Raw genomic sequence first — 22,669 nt, 5'->3', positions numbered from 1 at the left:
TCCTCCCCACCCCCCAAACTCTCCTCCCCACCCCCCAAACTCTCCTCCCCACCCCCCCAAACTCTCCTCCCCACCCCCCCAAACTCTCCTCCCCACCCCCCCAAACTCTCCTCCCCACCCCCCCAAACTCTCCTCCCCACCCCCCCAAACTCTCCTCCCCACCCCCCCAAACTCTCCTCCCCACCCCCCCAAACTCTCCTCCCCACCCCCCCCAAACTCTCCTCCCCACCCCCCCAAACTCTCCTCCCCACCCCCCCAAACTCTCCTCCCCACCCCCCAAACTCTCCTCCCCACCCCCCCAAACTCTCCTCCCCACCCCCCCAAACTCTCCTCCCCACCCCCCCAAACTCTCCTCCCCACCCCAACCCCAAACTCTCCTCCCCACCCCCCCAAACTCTCCTCCCCACCCCCCCAAACTCTCCTCCCCACCCCCCCAAACTCTCCTCCCCACCCCCCCAAACTCTCCTCCCCACCCCCCCAAACTCTTCCCCCCCCCCCCCTCCAAACTCTCCTCCTCCCCCCCCCCCCCAATCAAAACTCTCAAGCACAACTATCAATAAATAAAAAAATAAAACTGAAGTCCTACCTCGGCCCGGGAAGTCAGCGGGCTGGCTGGTGCGGGAGGCCACTTGGCTGGGGATAGAGTGGTGAAGATCAGGGTGTCCCTTCGGCCGGGGATAGGGGCTGCGAGCATCGGGTCCTGCTCACAGACCACAGGACACGCTGGGAGGGCAGGAGCATGCGCGCAGCTGCTGGCAGTGTTTTCTGCGCAGGCCTGTTGCTCCGCCCCCACCACTTCACGAGCTGCGCCACGCTGTGACACCAGAGAGTGGGCAGGATGGGGCCCCTTTTTTTCGGTGTCGTTTCCAGCGCACAAAGTCGGCGCATCTAAGGTAAGTGCGTTGTAAAAAGGGGTTGGGGAAAATTGGGCCGTGTGTCTTTTTGCTATTGCCTTTCTTTCAAACTGCTACTAACTGAGAAAAGAGACCACCCTTATTTTGAGGTTCTAGCTCTGTGCCTTGTGCTTCTATCTCCAAGTCTCTTGTAAACCATGTCTGCCCTTGTGTCTCTTTTCTCTGTTAATTTTGATCCCAGGAACTAGAGGAGTGGACTGTTTGACACTTTTCTCGATAGGGATTCACCAGTAGGCCTGTCCACCTCACTGAATGCTCCTCTTCAAGGCATGTGTCCTTGACAAACACTTAATGCTGTGCCCCACATGAATAGAGTTGTCATCACTACAGTAGATGTGAATATTTGTTTGGCCATCTGAGACCAGATGACTAATTGCTTCTTGTCTCCGGTCATCCTGGCTAATAGACATGGGATGAGACAATAAAATAACTGCAGAGTTGAGACATCTCCCAAACTGCCTGATCTGGCATTGATACACATTCTCCAAAGCCATTTTTTAACCTGTGCACATTCACTTTCTTTTAAAGCACAACCCTTAAATTCAACTCTCCCAAAATTCTTTTCATGAAGAAAGAATTGATCAAAATTCCTGAAACCTGAGAGGTGTTGATACTCTATTAAAGTCTGCATACTAAATTATCAGATATGCAGTAAATATACCTCTTTTTTTTTTTGATTTTCAGTATTTTTTAATTTCTTATAGAAATGTACAAAAGCTTTTTATACCAAAGGCAGGCAACAAGTTTCTTTCAGGTAGTCAGCATTTTGTAACATTGCACTAATTTCTATTATTGTAATCAGTGACTTAAAATTGATTCCAGGAAGTAGAATATAATGGAAGACATCGATGTGGTATGCCTGCCCGGTCTGCAGCAGTCTTCAGCGATGCTATGCACTTTCTGTGGCTGAGATGGAGGGTGTTATTTCTAGACCTCCACTGTTGCTGCTCTGAGCTGGCCATTAGGAGGTTTTTTTAGCAGTGGCCTGACAATGTCTTCCACTGCTCAACCTTGAGGTAGCTAGCCTCTGGTGTCCTCCTAATGCAGCGCAACTAAGTTCTGGAACTTGACAGAGTGGGGGTTTGAATCTATGTTGATACATTATGCTGTATATTCTCTCTAAGCATTATTGGAAGGGTAGTATTGTGGAAGGTTCCAAATCTTTTGCACTACAGTTGGACAAATGTTATGTAGACTTTTATCCACATAACTGGAAATAGTTGGAATCTCTTCTTTGTATTGGAAAATTCTTTTGGAAGCTTTAATTGACGTTGGAGTGTGTTTTTTAGTCTGTTGTTTGACACTTTGCTCGTTATCTTCAGCTGTGTTGATGGAGTCCTGCAAAACTTGCTTAAAAATGTTGATTAGTTCCTGAGGTACGAGTTCAGCATCTGCCGACACTTCCCGACATCTGTTTAAAAGGGCATGAATAGAGTTAAAAAAGTGACATTGCTATCTGTGTTAAGATACACATTTATACAAACACATTTTTTGTAGCATACACTGAATTATCTGAAACATTCACCTGTATGAAAGTTCTAGCGCTGCCGTTGCATTTACCACTAGGTGAATATGGGTGACCCAGACTTAGGCACCTTTCAATGAATGTTACACTGCTTTGTCTTTCCATTTCCAGTTTTGTTTTTAATTCTGAGATTACAAATCATGATCGAGCTCTGGTCAGCCCACACCTTGAGTACTGAGTCTAATTTTGGTCACTAAGATATTCAAGTGCATTGAGGCAGTATAGGGAAGACCATAAGGCTGATTCCTAGTGCTAAAGGTCTTGGTTATGGGGAGAGATTAGAGAATCCGGGTCATTTCAACTTTCAAAGGACGTGTCTTAACGGGTATTGAGGTATTTAAGAGTGGTATGGAAAAGGTAAGTTTAGGACAAGAGGGTCACAGGTTTGAAGAAGTAAAATGCAAATTTAGAACTTCGCATGAATATGCTCTTCCCACACAGCGATTAAATACATAAAATGAACTGGATGGTGTAGTGGAGAGTGAAAACCCTGGAATTGTTTAAAAAACAATTGAATGCTGCAGTGGAGGACTTTAGGGCCTTTTTTGATGATTTATGCTAAGGTTAGAACAAATGGTTGTCCTCTTCCATAATTATCTTGACCTTGCTGGACAACAAAGCAGTCTTCGGTCGAATAAAGGTAGATGACGAACATCTCCCAGTGTAGTTTTTCATTAGTCCACTAGGAGGTGTATCTCGTGGATTGTACCACTATGCCGTGGCTCATTGTATTGCTGTTTGTCGCATCAAATGGACAGTTGAAATTATACGCAACTCTTGTGCCATTCATGTTCAAATAAGGTAAAATAAGTACTGAGATTATTCATTGGTCTATACATTTTTGAGCCAATTTTGTCCTTGGTTTTATAGTTACATTTCCAAAACCATAGAATCATAGAAATTTACAGCATGGAAGGAGGCCATTTTGACTCATCGTGTCCGCGCTGGTCGACCAGGAGCTATCCAGCCTAATCCCATTTTCGAACTCTTGGTCCGTAGCCTTGTAAGTTATGGCACTTCAGATGCACATCCAAGTATCTTTTAAATGTGATGAGGGTTCCTGCCTCTACCACCCTTTCAGGCAGTGAGTTCCAGACCCTTCTCCACCCTCTGGGTGAAGTAATTTCCCCATATATCTCATTTAAACCTCCCCCCAATTACTTTAAATCTATGCCCCTTGGTTATTGATCCCTCTGCCAAGGGAAATAGGTCCTTCCTATCCACTCTATCCAGGCCCCTCATAATTTTATACACTTCAATCAGGTCTCCCCTTAACCTCCTCTGTTCCAAAGAAAACAGACCCAGCATCTCCAATCTTTCCTCATAGCCAAAATTCTCCAGTCCAGGCAACGTTTTTGTAAATCTCCTCTGCACCCTTTCCAGTGCAATCTCATTTTTTCTGTAATGTGGTGACCAGAACTACACACAGTATTCCAGCTGCGGCCTAACCAGTGTTTTATATAGTTCCTTGCTCTTGACTAATAAAGGCCAGTATTCCATATGCCTTCTTAAACACCTTGTCTACATGGCCTGCTACCATCAGGGATCTGTGGACCTGCACTCCAAGGTTCCTTTGTTTCTCTACACTTTTCAGTGTCGTACCATTTAATGTGTATTTCCTTGCCTTGTTAGACCTCCCCAAATGCATTACCTCACACTTGCCCAGATTGAATTCCATTTGCCACTGTTCTGCCCACCTGACCAATACATTGATATCTTCCTGCAGTCTGCAGCTTTCTTCTTCATTATCAACCACATAGCCTGTTTTAGTGTCATCTGCAAACTTCTTAACCATACCCCCTTTAGTAAAGTCTCGATCATTGATGTAGACCACAAAAAGTAAGGGACCCAGCACTAAGTCCTGTGGAACCCCACTGGATACAGCCTTCCAGTCACAAAAACACCCATCAACCATTACCCTTTGCTTCTTGCTTCTGAGCCAATTTTGGATCCAACTTGCCACTTTGCCCTGGATCCCCGTGGGCTATTACTTTCGTGACCAATCTGCCATGTGGGACCATATCAAAAGTTTTGCTAAAATGCAGACTCACTACATCATGCGCACTGCCCTCATTGACCCTCCTGGTTACCTCCCTTGAAAAATTCAATCAAGTTAGTCAGACACGACCTTCCCTTGATAAATCCATGCTGACTGTCCTTGATTTATCCTGTCCCTTAGGAATTTTTGCAATAATTTTCCCACCACCGAGGTTAGGCTGACTGGCCTGTAATTACTCAGTCTATCTCTTTCTCCCCTTTCAAACAAAGGTACAACATTAGCAGTTCTCCAGTCTTCTGGCACCACACCTGTAGCCAGAGAAGATTGGAAAATGATGGTCAAAGCCTCTGCTATTTACTCTTTTGCTTCTCAACAGCCTGGGATACATTTCATCCGGGCCTGGGGATTTATCCACTTTCAAAGCTACTAAGCCCTGTAATACTTCCTCTCCCACTATGTTTATCTTGTCTAATATTGCAAAGTCTGCATCGCCCCCCTCTCTTGTGAAAACGGATGCAAGCTATTCATTAAAAATTCTATCCACGTCTTGCACCTCCACACATACATTCCTTTATGGCCTCTAATATGCCCCAGTCTTTCTCTTGAACAAAGACAACCTAGATTAACCCTTAGACCTCTGATTGCTCAAGGGAAAACTCTGCTTCCTGGGCTGGACAGTTCAAAAAAAAACATCCTATGCAGTAACGCTTAAAAAAAAAAACATCCTATGCAGTAATGCTTAAAAAAAAAACAAGATTACATAGTTGCTTTATTACTGTATTACTGTACTAGGCTGACACTTTAGTGCAATATTGGGCCCAAGTTTCGGCCTCAGTTGCTCCTGATTTTTTGGAGCAACTGTTGTAGAACGGAGTATCTTAGAAATTCAAATTCTTGGCATTTAGTTTGCTCCAGTTCTAGTCAGTTAGAACAGTTTCACTTTGGAACAGAATTTTTTTTTCAAAAGGGGGGGCGTGTCCGGCCACTTACGCCTGTTTTCAAAGTTTCGGCAGTGAAAACTTACTCCAAACTAACTTAGAATGGAGTAAGTGAAGATTTTTGTACGCTCGAAAAAACCTTGTCTACACTTTAGAAAATCAGGCGTAGGTTACAAATCAGGCGTAGGGAATGGGGGGGCGGGGTTAAAGGGAAGTTTACAAACATTAAACACTTCAGTTTTACAAATAAAGAGCCATCATCAATAATAAATGATAAAAACATCAATAAATCAACCAATAAATAAATCAAAAAAGTTGATGAGAAATAATTTTTTTTTAAATCAAAAAAATCAATAAATAAAACATTTTCTACTTACCGCCTGCAGCACCGGGAGCCCTCCAACAGCGTGCTGGGATGCACCCCCCCAGTGTGTCTCTGTCAGTGTCTCTATCTCTCTGTCTGTCTGTGTGTGTCTCTCACTCTCTGTCTGTCAGTGTCTGTGTTTCTGACAGCGAGGGGAGGGGGGTAGAGGGAGAGGAGGAGGAGGAGGAGGAGGAGGAGGAGGAGGAGGAGGAGGAGGAGGAGGAGGAGGAGGAGGAGGAGGAAGAGGAAGGGGGGGGAATGGAGAGGGGGGGAGGGGAAGGGGGGAGAGAGCAGGGGAAGGGGGAAGGGAGGCTGAACAGGCCGGGCCCGGCCAGGCCCAAGACTTCGGGCAGGGCCCGTCCCCAGCACCAGATTTACAGGTAGGTGGCGTCGGGTAAGGGGGAGGGGAGGGAGGGAGCGAGCGCGGGTCGGTTCGTGTCGGGGGCGGGGGGAGGGAGGTCAGGTTGGGTCAGGTCCAGTCCGGGGGGTGGGGGGGGGGGAAGAGCGGGAGTCGGGCCGGGAGGAAGCAGGAGCTGGGCGTGGGAGGACCCTTATGCACGCAGCCCCAGTGAGGCCATTCGGCCAGGGCTAGGGGCTGCGTGCTTCGGGCCCCTCCCACACAGTTTTGGGCGCCTGGAGCTACTGCACATGCGCGCCCACTGTAGCGCGCATGTGCAGAGGTCCCGGCACTGTTTTCAGCGCAGGGACCTAGCTCCGCCCCCAACTGCTCGCGCTGCGCCAGGCTCAAGAGGACCAGTAGGGAGCCCGAGAATATGGAAGTTTTTTTTAGGCGCACTTTGTGGCGTGAAAAACGGGCGTCCAGGTCGGGTCTGCGCCGTTCTAGGCGTGGCCCGAAACCTGGGCCCATAGAGTGAGTGTTGCACTATTGGAGGTGCTGTCTTTCGGTTGATTTGTTAAACCGAAGCCCCATCTCCCTCTCAGGTGGTCATAAAAGATCCCTGCCACTATTTTGAAGAAGATATGGGGAGTTTATCCCTCAACTAACGTCGGTAAAACAAATGATCAGGTAATTTATCACATTGCTGTTTGTGGGACCTTGCTGTGCGCAAACTAGCTGCCATGTATACTACATCACAACAATGAATACACTTGAAATGTAAGACATTGGGTTATAAAGTACATTTGCCCTGAAATCGTGAAAGGCGTTGCATAAATACAAGTCTTTCTTTTCTATTATTAAACAGGAGCAATATTGGTAGAAGCTGGAGAGCAGATCACTTGGTTGATTTCTGATTGTAGGTAAGGGCATAGTACAGGAATACCTAAAAGGGGATCTGGAGGGAGAGTGTTGAGGGTGGGGGAATTTAAGGAATACTGTTGTGAATTGATGTACTGTAGTTCATTATATTGTGTAACCAAATACGTCCATTTAAAATGAACTACTCACTTGCAAAGGACAGCTTCGACATGAGAGGGAAGGATTTTTGAGCACAAAAATTCCAAGTGACTTTGATCTTCAGGTTGAATAGAAAGTTCCTGACTTGTGGAGCTTCTGATGCAGTTGTCATTTGTGGCAGGTTTCTGGATTTTCTGTTCATCAGATGATAAGCTAGCTAGCCTTTGGCATTCTTTCATATGCCATTTTAATTCCATCATAAGCGATTCAGTCACAAGTTTTGATCTTGCCTTTTGAATGGGTTTGTGAGATTCGTGTCTTGATCGATTGATCCACTCAAACAGAGACATACTGTAATTCAAATGAATGTGAACAAACACATTTTAGAACTTTTAAATTCATAAGTCAGCTTGCGGCTATTCAGAATATCTCAACGAAACCTTCATGCCAAAATTGCAATGACCGGTAAGTCCCATTTGCTTAACATTTCAGGAACTGATGCATTTTGGAAATCAGTAGCTGTATATTGCATCTTGTTTCAATAAAGCATCTACCGAAAATCACTTTCCAAAATGTGAGTTGTATTTCAAAGACAAGAAAGCATAGAATTTTTCCAGGTTCTGATCGTGTACTACCTCACTACCACTTTTCTTGACCCCTCCTCAGTCTCCAAATTGTCAGACTGCTTGTCCGACATCCAGTTCTGGATGAGCAGAGATTTTCTCCAGTTGAATATTGGGAAGACCGAAGCCATTGTTTTCGTGCCCTGCCACAAACTCTGTTCCCTAACCATCCCTCTCCCCAACTTCTGTCTGAGGCTGATCCACACTGTTCGCAACCTTGGTGTCATATTTGATCCTGAAATGAGCTTTTGACCACATATCTGCAGCATAACTAAAACTACCTATTTCCACCTCCGTAACATCACCCACCCTCCATCCTTGCATCAGCTCATCTGCTGTTGAAACCTTCATCCATGCCTTTGTTACCTCTGGACTTGACTATTCCAATGCACTCCTAGATGGCCTCTCACATTCTACCCTACGTAAACTAGAGGTCATCCAAAGCTCGGCTGCCCGTGTCCTAACTCGCACCAAGTCCCACTGACCTGCATTGGCTCCTGGTTAAGCAACCCCTCTATTTCAAAATTCTCATCCTTGTTTTAAAATCTCTCCATGCCTTGCCTCTCCCTATCTCTGTAATCTCCTCCAGCCCTACAACCCTCCCCCAAGATGTCTGTGCTCCTCTAATTCTGCCCTCTTGAGCATCCCTGATTATAATTGCTCAACCATTGGTGGCCGTGCCTTCTGTTGCCTAGACCCTAACCTCTGAATTTCCCTGCCTAAACCTCGCCGCCTCTCTACCTCTACTCCTCCTTCAAGACGCTCCTTTAAACCTACCTATTTGACCAAGCTTTTGGTCACCTGCCCTAATTTCTCCTTATGCGGCTCGGTGTCAAATTTCCTATCTCATCATACTCCTGTGAAGTGCCTTGGGATGTTTCATGACGTTAAAGGTGCTATATAAATACAAGTTGTGTAATTCATTTTAAAATGTTTAGAATAGGTCAGAATTAACAATAGATTTTAAAATAATGGCAAAGCAAAAATGTAGTTAACTCCGTATAACATTTAATGAACATTTTGCAGCTTTTTTCCTTCTCTTTGGTCTGCATCATCTAATGTTACCCGACTGAGAGGATGAACAGATTATCTGCTTTCAGCCATTTGATCCTGCTACTCTTGAACTGGCCGATGGAAGACAATCTTGAAATGTACAAGCTCACAAATCCTTTGTCCTGTTTTTCCCCACCCTGTGAAAAAGTGCCTCCCTTGCTCAGCTCCTATGCAGAATGCCTAGCTGAGATTGCTTAATGTGCAAAGAATTTTGAAGGAGAGCTTGCTGACGATCATTGCTACAGTTAGTACAGCAGTGCATGATGCCATCAAACTCTCCCTGCATTTTTCTTTAAAAATAGAATTGAAGGTTCATGCAAACATCACTTCCAATAGTGGCTTTGTGCTAAATTGTACTACAATCTGAAATATATATGCTCAAATAATGTCTGGGTTGTTAGTTTACCAACCTGTACAATGCTGAAATAATCTTCAATTCTGCTTACCTTTCTATTTATTTTCCTTTTGACATTAAAGAAATATCTCAAGATGTGACCAACTAATCTGAATCTTCTGTACAGCCTGAGAGAAGCCGTTTTCATCTGACAGTTACTGACAGCTGATGTTCACTGTTGTACATAGCTTCCAGTTAGCAACCTCATCTGCGGAAGGAAGATCCAGTTCTGTTGCAAAGTAGCTTGGACTATGTTGTATGTAACACACAGATTCCATTATTAAGAAACATACATTCTGAATTGATTTTAGCCCTTCAGTCATGATTTGCAGACTTAGACACTGAATTTCTTGCAAGGGTTGTGTTGGTGCAGTGAGCTTTATTGTTGGCAAGTGAATTGGAAGTGAATCTGTCTGTTGAAGTGAACTGGACACATGCCTATGGGGAAACATTCATTTCATTTTAAGTATTCCATCTTAAGTCATAAAACCTTTTCAAAGATGACTTTTTTGGAAGTACTAAATATATTCGAGAGTGGGTTGTGTTTTTATGATCTCGAAAGTGAATGGAGATGGTCATTTTCGTGTGGTAAAATATTTATTGGAGATGGTGAAAAATGCTGAGTTGTGGACTTTTACAACAGACCAGAAAACCTAGCACAAGTATATTAAATTTATAAAATTGTAAAAGTAGTCGTCAATGATGAGATACTGGTAATTTCTAGTGGATTACAAAAGCAAGATGATTATGGTAAAACACAGAATATATAGTCAAGTGCAACAAAGTATAATATATGTATAGATTGTTATGCAGTCAGTGTTAATTGATATATACATGCGATGTTGCTTTTATTAGATTATTTTGTAATCTTTTCCTTTTTCCTCCCCTTTGTATATTCTTAATCTTAGTTTCTGATATCACTGCCATTCTTTTTACTTAACCGGGATCGCTTATCTGACCTTATAATTCACTCTGTCTACATCATTCCCAGATCAAAAAGAGGTCTGTTTTATGGGTGGAGTAGGCCTATACCATGGCATTCTTCACTCTCGTGAAAGGGAGTGTTCTGCTGCAAGATACTGCAATTTTTGGCTAGGTTGCTCTATGTTGAATCTGCTCCTCTCCAAAAAGGACAGTAGTAGGTTTGAAAGACATTGCTTTATTTTGATGGCCTTTTGTGCCGTTGTAGTGTGTGCTCAATACTTATGTGTCCATATCTACGTATATACAGGCACGGGTTTATAGCTGGCTAGCTTGTGACAACATATTGTGGGTGAAGTTGATAAATCTACTAGGACGCACACCTTTTTAAATTAACATTTTCTGATTCAATCTTCCCTTTTATAAGTTCTATTTTCTACTCTTCGTGGTATTTCCATGCTCTTCTCTATTTCCCCAGCTTAGATTGAGAAGACAACCCACTCCCAGGCCTCTTAACAATGGGGTTGCTCTTAATCTGACCATTGAGGCTACAGACGTGGCCTAAGATAACTTTTTTCCCACTCCTTATTGTTTTCTTGCTGATGTCACATCCATAAAGAATAAGCTCCAAACCCCTTTGCATGGTGCTACCATTTTCTGATTGGTTTTCAACAGCTAGCTTGCTGGATACGGTTATAGTTACTGGTGATTTCATTCATTAATGTTTTGGAATTAAAACAGCAGTTTTGACATTATGGTACACAAGAAAGTTCAGGTGTAGCTGTTGCATTTTATAAATGCATGTACTTTAACCAGTATTCTGAAATAGCTAGTGAACTGAGATACTGTATTCAAAATATTGTAAAATGGAATTGTCCTTTGTGGTCAACAGTAGTATTTGTGCATCAAAATAAACCTAGTGGCACATAGGCCAGAATTTTCACTGCTCGATGCGCTGGCAGCGTGGGAGCCCTGGAGCACATGGGGATCATGGAAGTGTCAGTGGCTTTTTAACAAAGCCACTGTATCTGCATCTGATTTCCGGGTTTCCTGACCACTTAACTCTAATGATGATGTCACGCATGGATCCAATTCAGTTGAGATATTTATGGAACGCTGCAAAGATGACAGTTGAAGGTTTGTGGAGGTCGCGGAAAGATTGTTTGGAGAGAGAAAAATGGAGTTGCAATGTAAAAAAAGCTGTCCTTCGTGTCATTGATTACTCCCTGGACCTCCTGCTGCAAGTTGTTGGGGCCAGCAGTGAGGTATTATTCCCTATTGACGGGTGGAAGTAGCCAGCCTCAATGACAAAGAAGGCATAGCTAGAGATAGCGATGGAGGTGAGCAGCAGGAGTGTGGTGGCACGGTCGTGGATTCAATGTAGGAAGATATTTCATTACCTCATGAGGTCAGGAAAGGTGAGTACAAAGCCACATGCTATAGGCAGAGCTAAGCGATCCCACAATAAACGGATCAGATCAATGCCACAGCCAGTCCGGAATGGTGGTGGACAATTAAACAACTAATGGGAGGCGGAGGCTCCATGAACATCCCTGTCCTCAATGATGGCAGAGCCCAGCACTTGAGAACAAAAGATGAGGCTGAAGTGTTTGCAACCATCTTCAGTCAGAAGTGTCGAGTGGATGATCCATTTGGCCTCCTCCTGAGGTCTCCACCATCACAGAAGCCAGTCTTCAGTCAATTCAATTCACTCCACGTGATATCAAGAAGCAGCTGAGTACACTGGATAAAATAAAGCCGACAGTTCCTGATAACATCCCGGCTGTCGTGCTGAAGACTTGTGCTCCAGAGCTAGCCATGCCTCGAGCCAAGCTGTTCCAGTACAGCTACATTGGCATCTACTTGACAATGTGGAAAACTGCCCAGGTATATTCTTTCCATAATAAAGCAGGACAAATCCAATCCAGCCAATCCGTCTACTCTCAATCAGCAGCACAGTGATGGAAGTTGTCGTCGACAGTACTATCAACTGGCACTTTCTCACAGATGTATAGTTTGGGTTCCGCCAGGATGGCTCGGCTCCAGACCTCATTACAGCCTTGGTCCAAACATGGACAACAGAGCTGAATTGGTGAGGTGAGAATAATTGCCCTTGACATGAAGGCAGCATTTGACAAGTGTGGCATCAAGGAGCCCTAGTAAAACTGAAGTCAATGGGAATCGGGGGGGGGGGGGGGGGGGGGCGGCGGCAGTGGGGAGTGGGGGGGGGAACTCTTCACTGGCTGGAGCCATACCTAGCACAAAGGTAGATGATTGACCCTCCAATAACTACAATCATCTCAGCCCTAGAACATCGCAGCAGGAGTAACACAGGGCAATGTCCTAGGCCCAACCATCTTCAGCTGTTTCCTCAATTACCTTCCCTCTATCATAAGATCAGAAGTGGGAAGCAGTCCATACCTGCATGCAGCGAGACTTGGACAACATTCAGGCATGGGCTGATAAGTGACGAGTAACATTCGCTCCACACAAGTGTCAGACAATGACTATCTCCACAATTGAGAGTCTGCTCGGGCCCCTTGACATTCAATGGTATTACCATTGCCGAATCCCCCATCATCATCCTGGGGGGGGGGGTCACCATCGACCAGAAACTTAACTGGACCAGCAACATAAATACTGTGGCGACAAGAGCAGGTCAGAGGTTGGGTATTCTGCAGCAAGTGTCTTGCCTCTTGACTCCCCAAAGCCTTTCCACCATCTGCAAGGCACAATTCAGGAGTGTTATGGAATACTCTCCACTTTCCTAGATGAGTGCAGCAACACTCAAGAAGCTCGACACCATCCAGGACAAAGCAGCCGCTTGATTGGCTCCTCATCCACCACTTTAAACATTCATTCATTCCCTTCACCACCGGCGCACTATGGTTGCAGTATTTACCATTTACAAGATGCACTGCAGCAACTCGCCAAAGCTGCTTCGGCAGCAGCTCCCAAACCCACGACTTCTAACCACCTAAAAGGACAAGGGCAGCAAGCACATGGGAACACCATCACCTGCAAATTCTCCAAGTTACACACCATCCTAAGTTGGAAATATACCACCATTCCTTCATCTTTGCTAGGTAAAAATCCTGGAACTTCCTAACAGCACTGTGGGAGTACCTTTGCCATATGGACTACAGCAGGTGGCTTACCACCACCTTGTCGAGGGCAATTGGGGATAGGCAATAAATGCTGGCCTTGCCAGCAATGCCCACATCCCGAAATTATTTTTTTAAGTGACGTGCAGAAGTAGGCTTGGGAAGGCAGAGTGAGGGAGTTGGGGGTGATGAGCACATCAGATGTAGTTGAATGTTTTTATTTGTTCATGTCCAAGAAGCTGATCCTCTGCCAGTGTACCATGTGTTGGGGGTATCGCCTTCTGCGAGCTGCACCCCTGTGCTCATCCTCTCCTGTGGAGTGGTAGGTTGGTGAGGAGAAGGCTGCTGTTGTTCATCTTGGTCCTTATCTGCGGTCCAAGGTGAAACTGCATAAGTGGCACCCATGCTGATCTGATATATGACGGATGTAAAGTGGAGATCTGATGCACAATCCTCTAGTGTCGTGAGAGTGACCTCCAACTTTGTAGAAGTTACCTACATATTACTGATAGCAAACTCTCAGAACAAGTTCTGTGAGCAAAAGTCTTTCACTTGGGCAAGGAAGAAGGTGTGAAGTCTCAGTACTTGGGCAATATTTGCCTGTCATTTGTTTAGCGGTTTCAGTTGCCTCTGTGCTCACACCTTGCTTTCACTGGCGAGGTCCAGGAAGCTTGGAATCCCATGTAAAATGTGAAACCCCAGGTAAAAAACACACTTAATAGCCCCTTAACTCATTATTAATCACTTTAAATTGGTAACCTGCCTCTCCCAAGGGGGTTTCTAGCTTGCAGCTGAAATGCTTGAGTGAAATGCAGAAGCCGGCAGGCTGAAGTCGGGTTCCTGACGCGCCGTCAATTTCAGCACATTTAATCACCCATCTGCTCCCAAACCCACTAACTATTTCCTGTAAAAATTCAGGTCATAGTAATGGCATTTTACTGTTGTGGCGTTAGAAGGCAGCGTCTCTTCTAATAACTTAATTTACATATATGAATTAGATCTCAATTTGCATGCTTTATTATGTGATCCCATTTAAGATGATGACTACATCCTCAAAGTCATCAAAAAGACTTATGATTTCAGTTACAGAGAAACATGGATCTAATTTGGACATCTCATTACAAAACTAGATATTGTATTGTTGCTATCTTTATTAACTGATTCTGAACCTTGATTATTTTTTTACAGATCAAATTGCAGAGGTAAAGTAGTGACAGTGCATCCATACTTAGTATAACAGCTATTTTCCATACAATCTGGTAACCTGGGGTTTTGAATTATGTTTCTATAATACTGTTATCTGTATAAATAAAACATTTTAATCGTAACAGCACATTGATTTGTGACTAATATCGACGCCGTATCATTCCAAGTAGTATCTAGGGTGCAAATACAGGAGATAGCTTTCTTTCATCACATTTCACATTTTGCTTTGTAAGTATTCCCTTAAGCATTCATTGTGTATGTTCTTGCAGAATTCACTGAAGCTAAAGAAAGCTGTAAGAAAGATGTTACTATTCCTGGAAAATGCGAGACAAAATGTTCTCTAATACAACCAGAAGACTTAAATGCTCTGCATTGCTGCTACTTTCAGCAGTCTTGAGTGTCTTAAGTGTTCTTGCAATATTTGTCTCAAGATAGTTCTGAAAATTTCAATACCAAGAAACTGATTAAAAATAAATATCTGACCTGAATTGTTAAATTGTTTTTTTTACATTTCTAATAAAGTTCCAGTGCTGTGGTGTCATCTAAGGAGATGGGAGAATGTAACTCGCAAAATAGGGTAGAAGAGCAAAGGTATGTCGGTGTATGAATACACAATCACTAAAAGTAGCGACGCAGGTTAATAATAGCATTTAAAAAAAATAAGGCAAACCAAACACTGGTTTATTTGTAAAGGGATAGAATTGAAGAGTAGATAAGTTATGCTAAACTTGTATTGGACCTTGGTTGGACCACACTTGGAGTACTCTGGGAAATTAGGGATAGTATTAAAGCCAAGGAAGTGGCATACAAATTGGCCAGAAATAGCAGCGAACCCAGGGACTGGGAGAAATTTAGAACTCCGCAGAGGAGTACAAAGGGTTTGATTAGGGCAGGGAAAATAGAGTACGAGAGGAAGCTTGCAGGGAACATTAAAACGGACTGCAAAAGCTTCTATAGATATGTAAAGAGAAAATGGTTAGTGAAGACAAATGTAGGTCCCCTGCAGTCAGAATCAGGGCAAGTCATAACTGGGAACAAAGAAATGGCAGACCAATTGAAACAAGTACTTTGGTTCGGTATTCACTAAGGAGGACACAAACAAACTTCCAGATATAAAAGGGCTCAGAGGGTCTAGTAAGAAGGAGGAACTGAGGGAAATCTTTATTAGTCGGGAAATTGTGTTGGGGAAATTGATGGGATTGAAGGCCGATAAATCCCCAGGGCTTGATGGTCTGCATCCCAGAGTACTTGAGGAGGTGGCCTTGGAAATAGCGGGTGCATTGACAGTCATTTTCCAACATTCCATAGACTCTGGATCAGTTCCTATTGAGTAGAGGGTAGCCAATGTAACCCCACTTTTTAAAAAAGGAGGGAGAGAGAAAACAGGGAATTATAGACCGGTCAGCCTGACATCGGTAGTGGGTAAAATGATTAAATCAATTATTAAGGAAGTCATAGCGCATTTGGAAAGAGGTGACATGATGGGTCGAAGTCAGCATGGATTTGTGAAAGGGAAATCATGCTGGACAAATCTTCTGGAATATTTTGAGGATGTTTCCAATAGAGTGGACAAGGGAGAACCAATTGATGTGGTGTATTTGGACTTTCAGAAGGCTTTCGACAAGGTCCCACACAAGAGATTAATGTGCAAAGTTAAAGCACATGGGATTGGGGGTAGTGTGCTGATGTGGATTGAGAACTGGTTGGCAGACAGGAAGCAAAGTGCAGGAGTAAATGGGTACTTTTCAGAATGGCAGGCAGTGACTAGTGGGGTACCGCAAGGTTCTGTGCTGGGGCCCCAGCTGTTTACATTGTACATTAATGATTTAGACGAGGGGATTAAATGTAGTATCTCCAAATTTGCAGATGACACTAAGTTGGGTGGCAGTGTGAGCTGCGAGGAGGATGCTATGAGGCTGCAGAGTGACTTGAATAGGTTAGGTGAGTGGGCAAATGCATGGCAGATGAAGTATAATGTGGATAAATGTGAGGTTATCCACTTTGGTGGTAAAAAGAGAGAGACAGACTATTATCTGAATGGTGATAGATTTAGGAAAAGGGGAGGTGCAACGAGACCTGGGTGTCATGGTATATCAGTCATTGAAGGTTGGCATGCAAGTCCAGCAGGCGATTAAGAAAGCAAATGGCATGTTGGCCTTCATAGTGAGGGGATTTGAGTACAGGGGCAGGGAGGTATTACTACAGTTGTACAGGGCCTTGGTGAGGCCACACCTGGAGTATTGTATACAGTTTTGGTCTCCTGACTTGAGGAAGGACATTCTTGCTATTGAGGGAGTGCAGCGAAGGTTCACCAGACTGATTCCTGGGATGGTGGGACTGACCTATCAAGAAAGACTGGATCAACTGGGCTTGTATTCACTGGAGTTCAGAAGAATGAGAGGGGATCTCATAGAAACGTTTAAAATTCTGACGGGTTTAGATAGGTTAGATGCAGGAAGAATGTTCCCAATGTTGGGGAAGTCCAGAACCAGGGGTCACAGTCTAAGGATAAGGGGTAAGCCATTTAGGACCGAGATGAGGAGAAACTTCTTCACCCAGAGAGTGGTGAACCTGTGGAATTCTCTACCACAGAAAGTTGTTGAGGCCAATTCACTAAATATATTCAAAAAAGAGTTAGATGTAGTCCTTACTACTAGGGGGATCAAGGGATATGGCGAGAAAGCAGGAATGGGGTACTGAAGTTGCATGTTCAGCCATGAACTCATTGAATGGCAGTGCAGGCTCGAAGGGCCGAATGGCCTACTCCTGCACCTATTTTTTAATGTTTCTATTACTGTGTACAGTTCTGGTCGCCATATTATAAACAGGCTGACTTGTCAATGAACCAGAAGCTGCGCAGAAGCATTCTGTGCATAAATGTTATCTTTCATAAGCCGATAGAAACACCACTTCAACATAAGGCAATAGAAACACCAATTTAACTTCTAATTTTTTTTCCGGCTCAGTTGGCGATGCATAAATGTTAACTGTCTCACGACTCAGTTCGGCAGCAGTGATCTCTTTTTCCCACCCCCTCTTAGCCTTTCTCGGTTCAGTTTGGTAGCGCATAAATGTTAATTCAACATTTAATTTTTATTTTCTTCTCAGTTCGGCAGAGGCGATCAATTTTCCCCGAAATGGCTCAATTTGGCAGCAGTAATCTCTCTTCCCCACCCTCTCCCCTTTCTCTCTCACCAATCTGTGGGAAGTCCGGAGAGAACAACCAAAAGACCACTGGAACTGCGCTTTAAGGGATGGGCAACCTGGAACTAATATAACATCTACTTTGAAGACAAGTATTGTACATCTAATACTGCTGATGGGGCTCTTGTAGTCACATACAAGTTGCCAGCTTAATCTGTTGAATTGATTATACCTAGGCTATTTATTTAAGAAGGTCCCCACTCATAACTTTCCTGCACCTCCTCCTCCTCCACTACCTTCACTGTGAAAAGGCCCAGGCTTCTCAGAGCCACTTTAATAATGCTTCATGATAGTGCAACAATAGAATTGTTTCTAAGCAGGGAGAAGATACCTTCAAATAACTGCTTTCTTTACAAGGTTTATGCAGAAAGAGAGTACTTACTATAAACTAGACCATTTACAGACCTGGTAAGATCGGTGAATGCAAAGATACGTTTGAGAATGAAAGTTGTGGGTTGCGGTAATATATAGTTGGAAGAACTTGGGCGTACAATCCTTCATTCAAAGCCTAAGAGTTAATATGCAAGCTTTTAACATTTGGTTCATTGGCATGACTCTTGAGACAGATCTCAGCGTAGGATTATTTCTGTTTCACGGAGTAGAAGCAAAATGTTTTTTCCAGCAAATTTATAACTTGCCTTAAGCAACTCTTGACAAATTTATTTCCAGTTCTTTCAGTAGATATGCTCTCTTTCCCCCCCCCCCCCCCCCCACATTCTAAAAGCAGCTCCCTTGCAGCAGTGTAACATCTGCCTCACTGAGCAACAAAACAGATCAGCCAATATTCTGATGTGTGTCATACTCGAACACTTATTCTGTAGCAGTGCATTTTTTTTTAGAAAACACTGCTAGTACAGTATGTGGTTGTTGCTCTCCCAGGTGTAATGACTCATGCCTTCGGTTACTGTGGAATTTTTTTTCTGACTTGCCTTGGAGAATATTACACTCATAATAAATGGTGAGACTGAGTACTGTGTGTAATGAGCAAGTGTGACGTTAACTCCTTTATTACAATTCCAGAATGCGCGTACCTTGTGGGTGGGTGGTCTGCTTATATACTGTGCTCCCAAGGGATGCTGGGATCCCTTGGGACTCCCAACAGGTGGGCCCTCTGGTGGTCAGGTGTGACGCAGGTTACAAACGGTTAAATACATAAGAGAATGAGTTGAATAATATTACTAGAAACATTGACATCCATTTTATTATCACTCTGGGAAACATCTCTGAAATTGGTAGCTTTACAATAAAAGAGAGCTGGGTTGATATGTATGGTACTTGCATGTTGATAACTGAACACTAGATGGTCACCTGATGTGACCGTAAGCATATTGTAGCAAATTACACTGCATTGTATTGCATTATGTTACTCTGGCAGATTAGGGTCTGGAAATAAAAGGAGCTAGTTATTACCACACCAATTTGAGTGTTTAGTCAGACATAACAAGACTGAGTATTTTTTCGGTGTATCATTCCTCTGCTTCTTCATGGCAGAGCTCTAGCATATCCTGTTAATATCCGCTTTAAAAAGTTGCATTGGAAGGAATGTGCAGGTGCGATTTTAAGTGTTCAGATTAACAGGAGAACAATTTTTTTTGTTAAAATTACATATGCCTACATATGGAACTTTATGAAAATCCTATAGATGTGAAATTGACTTTGCATTTTCCAAGTTGAATAAATGAAACAAAGGCTAAGTTATACTCTCATCAATATTAAATAAGAACTTGTGTGGGCATTGTTATAACTCTCCCTTCCCCTTCCTTGTCTTTGTTTGTCCTGCTCTCCTCCTTTTCTCTTGCAATCCATCCAAATGTCTTTCTCTGTCCATTCATACTATCTGCTTTAACATTTGTCTGATTATTTAGCTTTCCTGATACTCAAATCCTTCATAGTGCACAGTTAATTTGGATCAATTTTCAGTTTTCTTCCTAGTCTTGAAAATTTTGAATTGGTCACACAGTCTAATGAAAATTCCAAACTCCACTTTAATCTTTCCTTCAAACTCTGATCTCGATATGTCAAATCATTGTTAGTCTTAAATATTCTCCCGTGCATATATCTTTCCCATGGTTGGGTATCTGGTAGTGCAACTAGTGCTCCCAGATACATCTGACAAAAGGCTTGTACAGAAACAGTACAGCCTCTTTAAATTAGTACTCCAACCTTATGTTCATGCAACCCAACACCTTGTGTGCCTTCTCTGTTATAACCAAACACTGTGCTGATGGTTTAATAGATTTATCCACTATAAGCCCTAAGGGCTGGACTTTCCGGTCTTGTGTGCTCTGGGTTTCTCCCCGCAATGGCGGCGGTGAAGGCTTCAGCGCCCTGCAGCGATCTTCTGGTCCGGTTTTGCGGCAGTGCTGAGTAGCACCGACCAGTGTGCAACACTCCTGGTTGCGACACCGGTGGGAGTTTGAGCTCCTGCCCGACCCGTCTGCCCGGAATTGCACCCGCAATGACCGCCTGGGAAATCAATGCGGTCCTACGATCACGTTGGCTAAGAGGTAAGTAATGGACTCCGAAGGCAAGTGTGATTATTTTCTCAATTTTTCAGAGATTTGTGACGTGGGCAATATTTTGGGAATGTTTTTGTGCTTCAAAAACATTTTTTGCTCCCTCTTTCCAATAGCTAAATCCAATAGCTCTGTTGCTCATTATTTGTCCTGCTTTGTGTTCTAATATCATCTGAAAATCTGGAGGATCGAGTATCTTGTCCAAGTTAGTAATTTTATATTAAAAATATAATCGGTTCTAAGTGTGACCGCTCCGGCGTTCTGACAATTTCAAAATAAATTATTTGTTTCTGTGGTAGAGGTTTCAATTATTAGAGTTCGGACCCTTGGCTGTTATTGCTGACAGTGACCTAATATCTGAAAATCTGCAGTATTATACAACAGGACCTGGGATATTTGATTTTTTTCTTAATTGTTTATATAAATAATACTAGTAAATCTCTCATGAAATTGCACACAGGCTGGAGTATGATATCTGATAATAGATCTACTGAAGTCTAGATGCAATAGTGGTTTTCTCATCTTTGCCATGCAAGAAATTTACGAAAGCAGTTAATTGATGACTGACATAAGGTGAAAATACCATGTACTTTACTGATTTCAAGAATCCTCTTGACAGATCATACAAATCTGAAAGAAATGGTCTACCTCAGGCAGAGAGTTCGGCTGTTTGCCCATCTTCTGCCCAGCGATTGCCCTTTAAATTCTTGCGCTTCGCCTGCTTTTACTAGGCGTAAGAGTTTTAAAAAAAATAGAAAAATAAAATTTTATCACTCAATTATATATTAAAAACCCTGTCCAATAAGGTAAGTTTATTTTTTAGCCCTGTTAAAACATAATTTTTTTGAGTAGTTTTTATTTAATTTAATTAAATGGCATTTTAATTAATTTTAAATATGTCATTAAAAATATATATATATTATGTGTTTGTTTATTTTTTAAGTGATCCCCATTCAAACTTATTGGGAGTTCCGTACAAATGGAAACTCCATAAGCATGAATGAGGATCCCCTTTTATTGGTTGGGCAAGCCCACATGTTCGCAGGGGCTTGCCCAACTAGGGGCTTGTGAACTGCATGCACCCCTGGGATACTTGGGCCCTGATCGGTACCCGGACAGGCCAAGGAGCACGAATCTTCATACCTCCCGGACCACCAGGTAAATTCGTAGATGTTTGGCACGTCTAAGGCATTCACCCGCGGGAAGTATCCGACCACAACTTTTCCTTCAGTGTCTAAGATAAACATTTCCCCCTCTATCCCTGGTGAAACAAGAGATGCCTTAAGTGACTCAAAATTCCTCCAAAAAGAATAATTAGCTCAGAATTTCTATTCAGTGGCTTAAACTTTATAAAGCATTGGAGGAAAAAAAAACTTTTTCTGCAGTTTACACCTCACCATTGATGCTTGTAAATTCTTTACCTGGTTATTATGGTGCACTCATTATGGAATATGTATTGTAGCTGCACTGGGGCAGGATGTAAACTACAACTTCCATGATATATATGCTTCTCACGCATGCAGACCCAGATGACATTTCTTGCTCTGGGTGGGGGGGCGGGGGGGGGGCGGTTTATGTGTGCATTTCCTATATTAAAGAACTAATATTATGGATAGGTTTTTAGTGATTTTTGTAATTGTACATTATAAATCTTAATTTTCATACACTGGCCTGAGTAGGGAGGGAAAGTGACTGAGGAAAAGAATATGAAGACATTATTTGAGTAGTCAGTTTTGTGCTACTTGCTGGTTGGTGAATGGTAGTTTTGGAAAACATTTTTGTGATTTTTCTTTTCTCCCTCTCTGCTATTTAACTAATTCCTTATTGATACCTGTATATTTTTTTTCTAACATTCGTCAATCAGGTATTTGGTGGTAAATATTACCAATCATCTTTTTGTCCATTAATGGGTGATGCATTACACTTGTATGGCATCTGAAGATTAATACTTTTGAGGCGTGTAGCTTCTAAGGCCACACTTTGGAAGATGTGATGCAGTGTATGTACGCAAGACTAATTATAATAGATACATATGGAAAGAATATATGTTTGAATATTCTCTTGTGCAATGACTAGTGATGTTTTGAAACTCATCTGTCTCGAAGTTTAAATTAAGAATTGCAAAGTTAACACTTGGAAGAAATATTTGAACATTAACAAACTTTTTGTTTATTTCAGCTGTGAATTAGAAGAGCAGGTGACCAATGTCAAAGATGGGAACAGCTCTAGCGATCAAAAGGAGCAACCAACCTCTCTCAGGGAGGCTTTTCCTGAAGCAGGTACGATGGAAATGGATTGTGTAACTGACAAAAGTCCTGATAAATAAGAGATTAGAGTTGAACTACACTGCAAATCAGTAATGTTACGGTAAACCTACATTATTTCAGCCAGAACAGCAGCTGATACAGGTGACTCTTTTTATACAAAGTCCTAGATTGAATAGTATGTATTTGTGAAAAGTGCTGAGCAGCCATCTGGCAGCCAGAATATTTATAATTTTCTTCTTGGGCAGTCCCTTCGAGTTGAGGATGACTTGCTTCCACATTAATGA

The 22,669-nt window shown here is 42.9% G+C and overlaps 1 protein-coding gene across 10 annotated transcripts in view; it reads left to right on the top strand.

The window, feature by feature from the left end:
- Nucleotides 1–22,669, top strand: part of tdrd9 (tudor domain containing 9) — a 173,002-nt gene that overhangs the window by 4,881 nt on the left and 145,452 nt on the right. For all 10 annotated transcript variants that reach the window (XM_070879282.1, XM_070879279.1, XM_070879278.1 and 7 more), the window contains exon 2: nt 22,297–22,397. In XM_070879282.1, the coding sequence (XP_070735383.1) occupies nt 22,297–22,397 (101 nt within the window). The remainder of the gene's footprint in view (nt 1–22,296; nt 22,398–22,669) is intronic.

This window comes from Pristiophorus japonicus, chromosome 4, assembly GCF_044704955.1.
Source record: "Pristiophorus japonicus isolate sPriJap1 chromosome 4, sPriJap1.hap1, whole genome shotgun sequence".
In the NCBI taxonomy this organism is placed as follows: domain Eukaryota; kingdom Metazoa; phylum Chordata; class Chondrichthyes; family Pristiophoridae; genus Pristiophorus; species Pristiophorus japonicus.
Note: the sequence above shows the minus strand (reverse complement) of the source record. Positions and strands in the feature narration are given on the sequence as shown.